We start from the raw sequence: 15,734 nt of genomic DNA on the forward strand, positions 1-15,734 counted from the left end.
AGAAAGAAAGGAGCTTTTGAATGGTCCGAAAAGGCACAGACAACATTTGAGCAGTTTAAAGGGATCATGAGTTCCTGCCCTGTTTTAGCATTACCTGATTTCACCAAGCCATTTGAGCTACAGTGTGATGCATCTGGAGATGGTGTTGGTGCGGTCCTCATGCAGGATAAGCATCCTATAGTCTTTGAGAGCAGAAAGCTGAGAGGTCCGGAGAGACTATATTCCATTTATGACAAGGAAATGCTTGCCATAATGCATGCCCTTGCAAAATTCAGTCAGTATCTGGTGGGGAGTAAATTCATTGTTAAGACTGATCACAATAGTCTTAAACACTTCATGCATTAGAAGGATTTAAATGAGAGACAATAGAAATGAGTGAGTAAGCTGCAGGCTTACGATTTCGATATTGAATATGTTAAGGGGAAAAACAATGTTGTGGCAGATGCCTTGTCTAGAAGACCCCATTTAAGCTCACTTTGCGAGCTTACTTCTGATTGGAGGAAGTTGTTGCTTGCTGATTATGCCAAAAATCAGTTTGCAACCAGCCTTATAGAAGGTACTTTTCATGATGAAAGGTACAAACTGGTTGAGGGATTGATACTATACAAGGGAAGAATCTTCATAGTAGCTGAATCTAAGTTAAAAGAGAAGATCTTGAAGACTTTCCATGACATCCCCCTTGTTGGTCACCAAGGTTATTTCAAAACATACAAGCAGATCCGGGAGAGATTCTCTTGGAAGGGACATAAAAGTGATGTTTTGAAGTACATTAAGGCGTGTCATACATGTCAGAAGAACAAAGATGAGCACACTCTACCAGCTGGTTTGTTACAACCCTTGCCTATTCCCGGTCAAAAATGGGAGAGTATCTCCATGGATTTCATCACAGGGCTGCCTCGGGCTCAAGGGAAAGATAGTATCTATGTGGTGGTGGACAGACTTACAAAGTTTGCTCATTTCTTCACCATCACCAGCTCTTTAACAGCAGCACAAGTTGCTGAAGTGTTCTTCCGAGAGGTGTTCAGATTATATGGTTTACCAAAGAACATTGTGAGTGATAGGGATAGCAAGTTCCTAAGTGCTTTCTGGCAGGAGATTTTCAGATTGTGTGGTACTGTGCTTACTCCAAGCACCAGTTTTCACCCTCAAACTGATGGGCAGACCGAGATAGTGAATAAGTGGTTGGAAGGTTATCTCAGAAACTATGTCTCAGAGCAGCAGAATACTTGGGTGAGATGGCTTCACCTAGGGGAATATTGTTACAATTCCTCCTATCACATGTCCATTCGTATGTCACCATTCATGGCACTATATGGTTATGAAGCTCCTAGCTTCGCAGACTTGGTATTTGGTGATAGCAAAACCCCTTAGGCAAATGATATGTTGCAGCAGAGTCAGGATATTCTGAGGATTCTGAGGGACAATCTACAGCATGCACAGAATCAGTAGAAGTTGTATGCTGATCAGCAGCGAATTGAGCGCACCTTTGAGGTGGGCGATATGGTTTATTTGAGGCTCCAGCCATACAGAAAGTCTACTTTCAAGAAGAGTGGGGTTGAGAAATTGAAGCCACGATTCTATGGACCTTTCAGAGTGAGCAGAAGGGTTGGAGAAATGCCATATGAGTTGGAATTGCCAGCAAGCAGCAAGATCCATAATGTATTTCATGTGTCTCGCATTAAGAAGGCTCTGGGACATAATGTTGTTGCTTCAGCTGAGTTACCTCCACTTGATGAGGAGGGAGAGTTGGTTTTGGTTCCTGAAGCTATCCTTGAATTCAGGGAACGATCTTTGAGGAGAAGAGTGATCAGGGAATACTTGATCAAATGGAAGAATCTGCCAGCTGAGGATGCTATGTGGGAAAATGAGGAGATTTTGTTGCATCCAACCTTACAATTGCCTGAGGACAAGCAATTTTGGGGAGGGTGGATTGTAATGTCCCCTTCTCATTGATGACCTTCCAGTGGCCCATTAGCCTATTCCTGAGACCTGTAGGCTAGGTGGAATGAAGAATGAGGGTCCAACATTGATGAAACGAGGACTTACTATTTTTAGTAAGTCAGGGAATGGTCATTCTAGTGTTACTGTCCTACTGAGCTCTCCATGCTTTGCCTCTGGACGCGAAGATCATGCTTTTCTAAGCATTAGTTCTTGACTTACTATTTTTAGTAAGTGGCAGTGTGGCACAATTCTATTTTTGGCAGTAGACAGGGTTCTAATTCTGCAGCAGTTCTATGGTCGTCCTGGCTCAGTTTCATCCTAGTGGTGATAATAATCAGTACGGGAGTCATATGCGACATAATTAAATATTATTTCCTTATCCTAAGGTTTAATATTTAATTAATCTGATTATTTGCTACTGATTTATTAAATTTGGGATTAATGCCTATTTTATCCTAAGTATTTGGTGAAACTCATGTGTACTATGGGATGTCGAAACATTTTAGAGGAATATTATTTTATATTGCATCTCCATTATTTGCCAAGTGATTAACGTGGGTCCTTTTCCTTTTGGCGTGAGGTTTGACTTATGAAAAGTGGCGCTACACTTGGGTCCACATGAGGGTGGAATGAAATGCAAATGAAGGAGTGGAGTTTGGAGGAATTTGCATTTGAATTTGGTTGTTGAAAAGTTATAAATAAGAGCCTTGGGCTCTCATTTGGGATATCTATGAAAATTGCATCGTTATGCTGCCGGTTTGGTGATTGAAAATCAAAGCTTCGAAGTGTGGCTTCCTAGCTAAGTCTCAGTTTCGTACTTGCAAGATAGTACCTAGCTGTGTCCATGTATTCCCAGTGTTGTTGGTGAGGTGAGTTGCAGATTGTAGAGTGTTCTATATGGGATTGGAGTGTTTCCTGGTTGCTGGTCGCGGGACTGCTGAAAGTGTATTTTGCTCACACCTCTTGACCAGGCGATTCCATCATTCTGGGTACCGTCTCATCCTTCCTTCCTAGCCATGGCGATACATTGTGTAAGTTTTTAGCAAGTTTAATTAAGCAATGATTTTTCTAGACAAAATCGAACTTCCTAGGTCTAGCGTTGGTTTTTGTGCTTGCATTGGGATGTGTGCCAAATAGTTATGGGGTTGTTTGGGTTGTAGTTTTGATTGGTTGTTGTTGTGAGTGAAATAAAGTGGGTTTGGGACTGATTTGAGTTGATTCGGGTGAAAAATGAGGGAGTTATGAGCATTTTGGTGTTTCCATAGGCTGTTGATTTGTACTTTCAGCCTGCAAATTGGTTGTAACAGAAATTTATATTACTGCTGTAGAAATCTGCATTACTCTTCTCATCTTATCTCTATTTTGTAAGGTTGTTTCAGTAGTACTTATCATCCATTATTGTTGTTCTTATTTGTAATCCCCACTGCATAAGTGGAAGAGGCTGGCTTGCCGCCTTCTTGCTTTGTAATTCAGTTTATGTACTCAGTCCTCCCACTGAATAAGTGGTCGAGTGATAAGTTTAATACAATGGTCCTCCCGCTGAAATATGCGGTAGAGTGATAGCTTACTGTAATGTCGTCCCACTGAAATATGCGGTCGAGTGATAGCTTAATGTAATGTCCTCCTGCTGAATTATGTGGTAGAGTGATTGAGTTTCAGTTTCTTGTATTTTCCCTTGGCTGGTTTACTGCCAAGAGTTTGGTTTCTATCCTGCTGGATAAGCAAAAGGGGCTGGCTTGCCGCCCAGGCATTGTAATTTTCAGTTGTTTTATGGTGCTAACGATCCCCGGAACACCGTATGCTCTCACCCTCCCAGATTGGGCTCTCGGTAAACGAAAGGTGGAAGGGTTCCCTTTTAGTAGTTTGGATTATTTCTCTAACCTTAACGGGTTGTGGTGTTTGCTTGTAACTCCTACTGTTAAAAAAAAAAAAAAAAATGCTCGGATATTACATAGTCGTAGACCTTCATAAGTTTACTGTCATTACCATTCATGGTCAAATGATGCATGTTGATGTTCCTGGACAAATACCTTCATCGATGTTGAATACTTCAAGTGCCAATATCTTGTAGCAGCATGAAGACTTCTTAGATAGAGGATGATGTAAATAGAGTCATGTCTTGGACACTTAGATTAGTTTCAATTATGCATTTGTAATTTCCCTTTGACAAATTACATGTAATGCCAAAAATTGTAATTGCAAGTAGTCACATTACTTGTATTCTTGTTTCAATTATGCATTTGTAATTTCCCTTTGACAAATTACATGTAATGCCAAAAATTGTAATTGCAAGTAGTCACATTACTTGTATTCTTGTATCTCGTAATTACATGTAAACAAATTACAAGTTAAAAAACAGTAGGATTGTAATTTGGAATAAGTCATAGTTAGTTGTGGAATAAGTCTTCGTTAGCTGGACTTCTCCCACTTTTTTCTCTTAGCCCCTCTCCTATATATTGGAGGGTGCTCTATGTAGAAAGGATCTTTTTGGCAAGCAAGAAAAACTTTGCAAAAATTTACAACGATAAAAAAATTGTGTTGTATACTTGTAAATTTGACTCTCAAGAAATATAAGGAGAACACTTGAGTTTTCAGACTTTGTGTTGATACTTTGTTCATATATTCATTGTGTTCTTATGTCACAGTGATATATTTTTCTACATATACTTGAGATTCTAGTAAGGTTATTGGAAAGAGCTTTAATCTAATATCTTGCAAAATTTGTTTTGAAAATAGTGAGGGTTAAATTAGCATAGTTAAGTGTTTATGGTAGAGAAAACCTACAAGACTTTGTGCTTATAATTGTTCTTGTTCATAGCAATTTAGAAGTGCATTATATTGACAGATTTTGAGCTGCTATATGTTGTACGTTGTTACCATAATAATCAATTTAGAAGGTTGATAGGACAGTAGAAGAGCTCAAGACTTTGGGCTTTTGTTTCTATTTTCTAGTCCCGAGGAAGCAACAAAAGACTTTGTGCTTTTATGGAAACTTCGCTTCCTATTGTATAAGCACTTATATAATTGTTGAGATTTCTCTAAAGTTTCTGAATTTGTTACTTTTAGTTGTAGTTTCTTTTCTGAAAAAAGAGAAAAGAATATCATCTTTTTCTGAAAATAGAGAAAAAGATATTGTTCCACCCAAGTTAAATTAGTATTTATAGGTTATAGTCAATTTGTGATAGTTAGAAGTAGGAAAGGGGGAGCCTTCCCTTAGAATTATGAGAGTTTTTAACTCACACACTATGGCTGAAACCATAATTTTGCACGTCTTCCCAGGTGTACAAAATTTTCAACCAACACACCCCAATTAGTAATGCATATGCTAATTACAATCAGCATTTGATCATTCCACAAATTAATTTACCATCCTCCAACTATCAAATTACCATTCGATGGATGTCCATACCCTATTTTTTTTACGCTCTCATTCTAGCACGGGCAGGTAAGATGCTCCTGCATCAGAAGACTAGGGTAAAACACCCCAAATTTCTAAAAGCTAGAACTTTGAATTTTGACTCAACCTTGTCAGTGCAATTGGAGTTTGTTTGTCACCATTCAAATGAAGAAGCACAATAGATTGACTCAACAATGCCTCGATGACTTATTTTGTGTGCACTGTTATCTTTGGCTTTGCGCAAATAATTTGGAGGACAAATTACAAGAGCTTATTGATTTGGATGAGATTGATCTCTATTGACTTTGGACTGCATAGGATGAGGGCCCTCCTTGTTTTATAGAGGATATGATTGCTTATTTCGGGAAGCAGGCTATGGAGAATGTCATTGCAACAAAAATAGGATAAATTTGATTACCATTGGGTGACATTGATGTGGCAAGGGAGGAGTCATTTCCATCTGGTAGTAGGGTGGAGCTACAAGGTAGCCTTCTAGGCCTACCTAGGAATTGCAGCAGAGTGGAAGGATTAGACCCTCTTGCCCCCCCACCACCACCACCCCCCCCAAACCTTGCTCCTAACTCCTCCATTTTTCACTAGAATGGAGAAAAGAAAATTGTTAGATCTTGTAATTTGTAACTTGTCTAGATATTCAATTTACAATGATGATTTTCAAAGACTATTATTATAAATTCATAGTAGCTATTAGATAGCCATTGTATTTGCATGATGATGCGATTTTATACTCCGTATTCAAATCTAATAGAAACCACTTCCCAAATGTTTTACAGACTCCTTTGATATGGTTTGTAACTGAATTTTGCTTCATTTTTTTTTTATTTTGAAATTTAAATATTTTCTTAAGTAGTTGAGTTTTGCCTAGTTGGAAATTTGTGGTTTCCAAAGTCAGATGTGCAAATTATGGTTTAAATAATCACTACTATTGCCTGATTGGATCAATAAAATAACAAATTAACATACAGAGATTAAAGTACTAGCCTAAATAGGATCAGGTGAGAGAAGGTTGCATATAATGGTTGTCTTGCGACACAATCTTTGTATATGGGCATTAAGTAGTTCAACTTACTTGCTGTTATCTATCATCTATGCCCCTTGAAGAGACTGGTGGTAGACTCTGCCCCTGAATCTGAACTTGCAAGAGGGAAAACACGATTTTTCTTTATTTCTTCTGTACTCTAGAGTTTGAATGTAATAATTAACTTGCAAGGAAAACACGTTTTCTCTTTATTTATTCTGCACTCTAGAGTTTGAATGCAAAAAGATACTTTGTTATTAGTATCATTTAAAGATAAAGCATATTTTTCCCTCTCTTGTCCACTGAGGAATTTTGTGCATTAATTATTAATGCAGCTATATTTTATCAAAAAGGGACAAAAGAAAAACATGTTTTGCAACTGAGAACTCGTATTGATGATTGATGGCTCAGAAATTTCACACCAGTGATTTTATGTCTACAAAAATTATGGAAATGCAAAAATTAGGCTACTATGCTGAGCAAATAGTTACCAATGTCAACCATACAAAAGGTTATAAAATAAACCATAAAACTAACACTTCAGGAATAGTTACCAATGTCAAAAATGTGATAAAGTAACACGGGTTGTATCCTCTGCTTGAATTTCAAAAGTACTGTTCTGCCAAAATCTTCTAATGCCAACCATAATAAATGAGTATGAGGCTTTTCTTTCACCTCTGGTGTCACTGTAATCAGTATATTTGATCTTGGAAAATTGCTTTGATGATGAACAAATTAATCTTTCCTTTGATGGTATTTATATAACTGGCACATCTTTAACCTAACCCTAAACAACTAGTCAGGTAGTGTTAACCTTTAGCTTGCTACCTCTAGAATTTCTCTCAATGACCTTTTAGCTGCACTTTGCATCTAGTGGGATAGAAAAAGTAATTAATGGTTTCACTCTTATTCTATCCTTGCAGCCATTTTCTCAGCCCTTGTACCTTTGACTAAGAATATAATAACTTGAGGAAAACATTAGTGCAACTATTTTTTCCTTCTCTTGAAACCTATTAGTCGTTTATGTGAAATATACAAACACGTTTCAACGAATTAATGCAAATTCTGTGTAACTTTTTCGTTAAACTAATATACTAACACATGTTGCAAAAACTTGTACTAATTATATATCACTATCTTTGTTACATTATTGTTTCATTTTCTGTTCGCTAGGTTCTTTGACTGAACTGAATTTTAGTTTGTTTTGATTTTGTTATATTTTAATCAGGCGGTTTTCTCTTGAAAGTCATGTATCATTGTTTTCTAATTATTGAAAATTTGAAACAATGCACTAATCTACGTTGCAATAATTGCCTACTGGCAATTTCCTGTTCATAATTCCTGTCATGTCTTCTTCATTGTCATAATCAATTTTTTAAAGGAAAGACTAAGTGTTTCTTCCTTGTATTTCATTTTGAATTTGAGATGAGACTGATTCTACATAGATTATTAAAACCTTAGTTATGTTATTCTTCAGATTTTTGTAATTCATCATTACGTTGATTTCTATGCAAGTTTGCTCATAACACAATGAAGGAAAATACTGCTTTGCTGCAGAATGACAAATATTAAGCCTCTAGGTTTTAAAAAACACATCTTGATCTAATAGATGGTCACCAGTAATTTCTGCTGTTGAAATATGTAGTCATAAATAATGCTCGAAAAAGTTTACATCTTTAACCTTGGAAGCAAATCACAAGATGTTTTTGTGTCTGCAGGACTCAATGATACAGTATTTGATGTAGATCATGACAAAGGTCGAGCTGAAGCAGAAGGGCTTGAGCCAAATGGATTCAGCTTTGAAATGCCAGACGCTGCTGGGCTTGATTATGCTCTCAATAGGTAAGAGAATTTCACTCTCTTGTACTTTATGTTTTGCAATTGTTTGTTGAACAAATGATTTGATTAAGTGGCACTAAGGAAACATTAGTTTCATGATTTATGTTGACATCATTTATGATATTTTCCCTAAATAGGGGTCATATTTGAATATAAGAATAAGATATAAGCCTGTAAGCAATCATTGAGTCTATTTTCTAAGATAAGGAAAAAGAATTCAGGCATATTCAGCTAACTTAATATTACAAAATAATCAATACTATATATGGTTTAAATCTAATTTAATAATGCATTTAATTATATGTAATACTTCATGCACTTAATTGTATTTTAAAGTAGTTTTGTGTGACGATTGAGATAATTGTTTGACACTTCAGTTAACTTGTTTAGATTAATCTCCATGTTAGATTTTAACTATCACACTAGTCCATGCATTAGTCTCGGTGCAAGTTGAGGTTAATCATAACTTGAGAGAATCTATTCTTAGCCTCTCCCTCAATGACCTCAGATGTTTTTCAGTAAAAAGGCATCAAGTGTTTGAGCATAATTTAGGCTTGTAATCGTTAAAAGGCTTTTAATGAAATCATTTTGCTATTGCAAATTGGCAACAAACTTTGAGTTACCTTTGAATGCTAGTTTTCTCATATTCACTTTGTTGTAACCCCACAAAACAGTGTAGTGGAGTTTTTTGCATTATTTAAACAAGTTTTTTTGTCAGTCTAACAGGGGAAGTTATCAAATTTCGATGTTTTTCTTTCATCACTTAAACATATTGTAAGTGAATTCCATCATTCTAGGAATGCATTGTTTGTTTTGTCAAGTCAATGGATGAATTCAGCTCTAGAAATCTTGGTTCATAATGAAAAGTTGTCAAAATAGTGAAAATATCTAAAGACAAGATGGGAAAATGTTTTGTGAGGCATGTGTTGAAAATGGTCAAAACCCAAAAAGCATGCCCTTCAAGTCATTATTATGGTTTAAACTCTGCAAAAGTGCACTTTTGACATTTGCTAATAATAAGTGAAAAATCATTGTATCAAAAAAGTGATAATCTTAAGAAGCATATGCTTTTCCAATTAGAGTCAAGAGTTAACGTGGCAAATGCTTGCTAGGTGTGCACTTTAATTTGGCATGCCACCTCCAAATGTGCACTTGCAAACATACTAAGTGTTAAGTGGCAAGACACCTCCAAGCATGTGCTTTTCTTGTTGAAACCAAAAGTAATTGTCAAGAATCCCAAGGGCATGTGCCTCTCCTCATATAACCAAGTTTAATCCCATAAAGGGAACACCTCATTTTCATTCACCCAACAAGGACCTGCCAAGTGATCACCTAGTAGTTGTCCACCACTTTATTGGTCTCAAGTGTCCAACTACAAGTAGGGGTGTTTGATAATTTGAAAAGAAAAGAAGATTTCAATTTTTCAAGGATTTGAAAGGGCCGCAAAAGCAGATTTTATCGACTTCATTTAAGGCACCAAAGTTTTGTCTTGCTAGGATTTAATAAAAAAGAACAATTTTCAATTTATTCTCTAGGGTTTGAAACAGGGTTACCATGAAATGTCCCCATTTTTTGTCGCTTTAGCATTGTAGCAAGCTCTAGCTTTATTAGTGAGCATCAGTCATGCCATAGGGGATATTTGATGTTGGTGATGACATTAGATGGTCTAGACGATGCTTATACAACTTTCCGAAGTGAATTTCAGCTTTTGGTGGGTTCTCCAAGATTCCTGGAGAGAGCATATATAATTGCCTCATCTAAAAGATTGCTCCTATCATTAATATAATTCGAAGGCACTGCTATCCTAGTTCTTGCCTTCTTTGCCTTACCCTTAAGAATTGCTTGAAGAGCTTTCTTTGTTTGATATGTGATATCTATAGTGTAGGCTAGGCAAGTAGTGGTGGCATGCCCTATCTCCTTTGCCAGATGTCATTTGAAATGATATATGCCACCATCGACATCATTCATACACCAATTGCATTTGATCTTGATTGTACTAGAGACTGGTATGCATTGTATTCATAGAAAGTCTCGCTAACATGGCATTGTGATCAAATTTGTAAAAGCATTTGAATTTAGCCTTTCATGATACCAAATCTGCAAAATTAAGACTTTAAGCTGAATATATTGGACACCTACAAAGATTAATACTTTACAATAAAATCAAGACAAACATGTACAAGTTCCAAAGACACATTGATGAAAACAATTTCACTTTATTTTTTAGAATCAATGATGACAATCGCTTTGATGTTATTGGGGTATAAATTGTAATGTTGGAGTGACACATTCATGGGTAATTGTTATTGTGTTTGAGAGTTTTTACATCTACATTTCGGATCGCACACCATGATCCATCATGAGGATGATAGAGAGCATTTTCTTCTCCTTATTCTCTCTACATTTTGATGATGGATCATGGAGATTGGAGTGTGATCTAATGTCCACTTTTGGTAATTACCCTAAATTTTGCACTAGAATCACGAGTTCAATAAAAGAAAAGAACATAATATAGTTAGAGATATAACTTTACCCAAAGAATGTAAAACAAGATAGATCTTGCGTGAGATTCTGCAATCATGTTAGGCAATTATTGAAGATATAATTCAAAAAATCAATTACTACTACTTGCACCTCATCCAATGAAAGCTTGACCAGTCCCAGTTGCACCTCATCAATTTTCTAATTTCTTTATAATCAACATCCCAATGTGTAGTTGGAGTTTGTCAATACTTAGTAGTATATCAATTATAAAGTCTCAAGCCACTATGAACTCAAGCGACCTTCTTTACTTGTTTAGAGGTAGGCATGTTCCTCTTAATCGAGTGGATGGAATCAAAGGTGGACTATTCCTTTATGTAGTAGAGGAACTAGCACTCTATGAGAGTAGACAAATGACAAGTTGCTTCAACTCCTATGTGTCTTTCCATGAAACTTCCACTACCTAATAAGGTTTTTTGGTGGAGTAATGACCCTATCCATCTTAGCCTATGGTTTATTGGATGTAGAACCTTGAAGAGTAGAAAACTAAAGCCACTACTCTCAACAAAGGGCCTCGGTACTATACATCCTACAAAGGGCATCAGTAAACACCTTCATTACCTCATCATCCTTAGAAGGAAGAACTTAACTAGGTCTAGTTGTGTACTACTTAGAATTAAGAGTATAGGCGGCCATATAAAGGGAAGTGTTCATAATGTTCCACCTATTTGTGGCAATAGACCTTATGTGCTCCTCATAGAATTGTAATTCAAGATCCTCGTCACAAATTGCTTGTCTCATTCAATTAAGCATGTTATCAAAAGTCTTGTAAATCTCTCTAAGGCTAGAAGAGTCTATATCCGCATACCTAACTAGCCCACAATAGATGATATGATAGAGCAAATATAGCTGCAAGCAACATTTATAAAATTAAAAGACATTAATAATATTCAAAGTTTATGTTAAAAATAAAAACAAAAAACTAACTATTATATAAAAATTTCCTCTAATATTGCACGAAGTGTCGTCAAGCACCCTTTGTCTCACCTTCATCCCTATTTTTGTCTTTGATTTTGCCACTCTCTACAAACGTTTATGGATTTTAGAGCATCCTACACTTCCAACATCCTCTCTAATAAAATAAAATAGCTAGCATATCTAGTCTCGTCTAGTTTGACTAGTTTGAGCACTTCTTTCTTCAAAAAAGATCAAAGTAATGTAAATGGAGTGTGGTGATTACATATGAACATTTGTATGTATCTGTAATGTCCCCATTCCGAACATGGAGACAACTAAAATTGATAAACGATTAAGTAAGTTTAAATTAAATATTTAAACTTATTAATAAGAAAACAAGCATGATATCCAGGAACCATTAGTATCACTCCGGTCATTATCAAGAAAACTATGATGTCAAAGACATAGGATCGACAGATACGATATTGGCACCGTAAATTATTCATATGTAGTCTTTCACAAAGCTACGTGGTGAACACATGTAGTAGAGTCAACAAGGAAAAGAGGAACATAATCACTGTGAACACGAGAATTGAGGAGGCTATCATATTTAAGGATGCCATAACATATACAAACTATAGATGGGAACTATATCATTGCCGACAATGATTTATAACAAGGACTCAATCAAGGAGGCAAACTGGCATCTAATCGACATCATTATGAAGATCAATTATGATCATACTCGGTTCAGGCATGAATCGATAGCAATGGAAGTTATTATAGTAATCGGTAATGACTGAAGCGATATCCAAGCTAGTGCAACACCAATAATTAGTTAGTATTAACTATTGATTATCATATCCATCCACCCCTTGGTATCCGATGAAATGGCACAATAATGACTAAATAATGATTATGTCTAAATGTTGACAAACAAAGAGTTATATTAAGTAAAGGGAGGCCTAATAAATAAGTGGAGAAGATATAATAATGTTATGATCAGCAATTATGAGAGGACTCGATAGTGATGAGTTATCAGCAGGGGCAATGAATATAAAATAATTGGGAGAGGTGCATTTGGAACCAAGGGAAAGGAGATGTTAAAGAGACATGTCTATTGGCATCGTGTCTCGTCATTCCAAACACAAGATATAAGAAGACAGTTGTAATCATTCAAAGGGCATCGTGGAAGTTTTTATATATTGTTTCTTTTCCAGTTTGGAAGAGCTCAAAATGAGCAAGGCCAAAGGCCCATGGTCGGGTGCATGTTCCAAGCAAAAGTATATCAGAAACAGCCCCAACAAAGTGCAAGATATTATTGTCAGATCTGAAACAGCATATCTCATCATTGTTGCAAGTTATTATATCCTAATCAGACACAGCAGCTATATTGCTTCAGGCAATCATACAAATCAGACATTGCATGGTTTAAGTGTTCATATCAGAGACAGCAAATCCATATTGCTATAAGCAATATCATATTATATCTCATCGCATATTTGCATTGCCCTATTTGACATAGCAGAGATCCTAAGTGATCATTACACTTAGTGCAATTACATTAATTCACTTAAAGCATACTCTAAATTGTGCAAGTCTGAGATAGCAAGTGGCATTGATTATTGTCATTTAATATATATTATATTCATATTATCAATTCCATAAGTTTATTGCAAAATCAGATATTGTAATACTAAGAAATTTAAGTAGTTGTCCATAATTCTTAGCTATCCTAAAACAGGATATTACAGTATCTAGCTTCAACTATCACTATCTTCACTCGATATATTGTTATAATGTCTTTCAAAGCATGTACATAGCATGCCATCAAACCAACTAACATACAAACAAGAGATGAATCGACAACAAATTGTACAACATTAGAAGGCCCAACATCCTCTATGACCTCCTTCAAAAGGCCAAACTAGTAATTAGCATCCTTACATTTCCTAGAGTAATTAACAGCTTTAAGAAAATATAAACTAGTAGAACATGTAACAATAATATTAATGAGTGGTTGATGTCAAATATTAGGCCACACATCTGTCACAATGGAACAATCACTCCTAATCCATGGAATAATTACATAGTGTTTGTTGAGGGAGGTTTGCAAATTGTGTTCTCTAGAGAGAAAAGAAGAGGTGGTTGCCATTGCATCTCTCGATGTCCCTTTGAAACAAGGATACCTTGCCAAATGAAATGGGATGGTATGGCCATTAAAAAATTGGCCATTGAATATGTTTTTGCAAATTTTTCTACTCTATCATCATATTTTTCTCGCTAACAATAAAGTGGCCATTCCTCGTGCCTCTATCATAACCCTATCTAGTTGATATATTGAAATACTTGTTAATAGATGGCAATGGTGTGTATGGTCGTTTCTTAGTAGTACTAGCAGTTTTTGTCTCCCACCCAACCAACTTTACCATTACAACCTGTTGTTCCAAGAATATTAACTTCTATAAAAATCAGTTTTACAAACATGATACAACCACTGCTTACTGCCCCATGTATTTTTTACCCTTATTATTGCTTAAATTGATGGCAAATTGTAGTAAGGACATTTTGGAGTTGAAAGGGCCTTTGCAAACTACTGAAAAGAGGATGAAGGGCATGGAAAACAGTCTTGTGGTGTTGCAATAGAATGTGTTTTTTGGATTTTTCAGAACAATGAGAACCTCCAACACTCCCTTCAAGGTCCCTTTAGTTTACTTCTTCACTACCCATCTCATTGTCATCATCACCACTAGTGCTCATTTTTAATGTTAAAGATGATAGATCAAATAGACATTTCAGAGGATGTTGGTGCTATAGAATTGTAGTTTTCAATCTTTTGTGTAACAGAAAACTGAATTTTTTTAAAGAAAATAATGACAAAATCCTTTAGTGTTACAAAACAAAAACAAGAGAGAAAAATAAAAATGGATTGTTTTGATTAGGTAAAGTAGGAAGGGACAGAACCCAATGCAAAGAACAACCCGAGCATAAAGCCAAGAAAAAACGCCTAAACTGAAAACAAAACAAGACTCACAAGAGGTGATGCAAAGCTAACTAAAACTAACGGAAATTGCTTTTGACCGGAACAAGGAACTTGAAGAAGCCCTCAAAGAAAGAGGGAGCTGCAAGGACCTACAATACTGTTGGTTGAAAATTTTGTACACTTGGGGAAATATACAAAATTGTGGTTTCAACCACAGCACATGAATAAAAACTCTCATAATTAAGGGAAGGCTCCCCCTATCTAACTACAACTTGGAAAATAAAATAGGATGGGACAGCAATTTTTCTTCTTTTTTCAAGAAAGACAATATCTTTTTCTCTTCACAGAAAAGGATAGCGATTGAATATGAACAACAGTAACCACTTTCAAGTGAAATGAGAGAAAGGAAATGAAGTTTCCTGAAAGCACAAAGACTTTCGTCACTTCCTTCGGGACGGGACAGCAATATCAAGCTCAAAGACTTGATTATGTGAAGTCCTATCTACCCTTTGCAATACTAAATTTTACAACGAATAAAAGATAACAGCTCAAAGACTGGAATAATCTATTCTTTCAACACAAAGACAAGAACTAATGCAAGTTCAAAGACTTGCTGCTATTTCTTATTAAACAGTAATTTTTCCTCAAGAATAGACGCAAGCTCAAAGACTTGCTGCTCCTTCAAGAGAGTTTCCTATTTTAATTAATCTTCTCTACTTGCAGCTCAAAGACTTCAAATCAGATTGGACTAAGCTCCTTTAGAAACACTTTGCATGGAAGAAATAAAAAGATTCAAACTCAAACATGTAGCTCAAAGACTCAAAACTTGAGTAATCCTTCTTTATTATTCTTTAAAACCTTCAATTCACATACATAAGCTCAAAGACTTCTTGCTGTAAATTTGGCAGAATTTTTGCTTACTTTCCCAAAAGATAAATATTACAATAGAGCCCTCAAGTATTTATAGAAGAGAAGCCTTGAGAAAAAGATGGGAGGATCCTAACTAACTTGAGAGATTCTCTCAACCACCAAGACTCATTCAATAACTAACTGAGACTTCATTAACTAACTAAGAGTTACTCCAACTAACTAAGACTTAT

General features: G+C 35.8%; 1 protein-coding gene across 2 annotated transcripts in view; it reads left to right on the plus strand.

Moving 5' to 3' along the window:
• The window catches only part of LOC131047484 (starch synthase 3, chloroplastic/amyloplastic), a 302,898-nt gene that overhangs the window by 245,799 nt on the left and 41,365 nt on the right, over positions 1-15,734 (plus strand). For both annotated transcript variants that reach the window (XM_057981392.2, XM_057981391.2), the window contains one exon: positions 8,093-8,216. In XM_057981392.2, coding sequence (XP_057837375.2) covers positions 8,093-8,216 — 124 coding nt within the window. The remainder of the gene's footprint in view (positions 1-8,092; positions 8,217-15,734) is intronic.

The sequence above is a fragment of the Cryptomeria japonica genome, chromosome 4, assembly GCF_030272615.1.
Source record: "Cryptomeria japonica chromosome 4, Sugi_1.0, whole genome shotgun sequence".
Classification (NCBI taxonomy): Eukaryota; Viridiplantae; Streptophyta; class Pinopsida; order Cupressales; family Cupressaceae; genus Cryptomeria; species Cryptomeria japonica.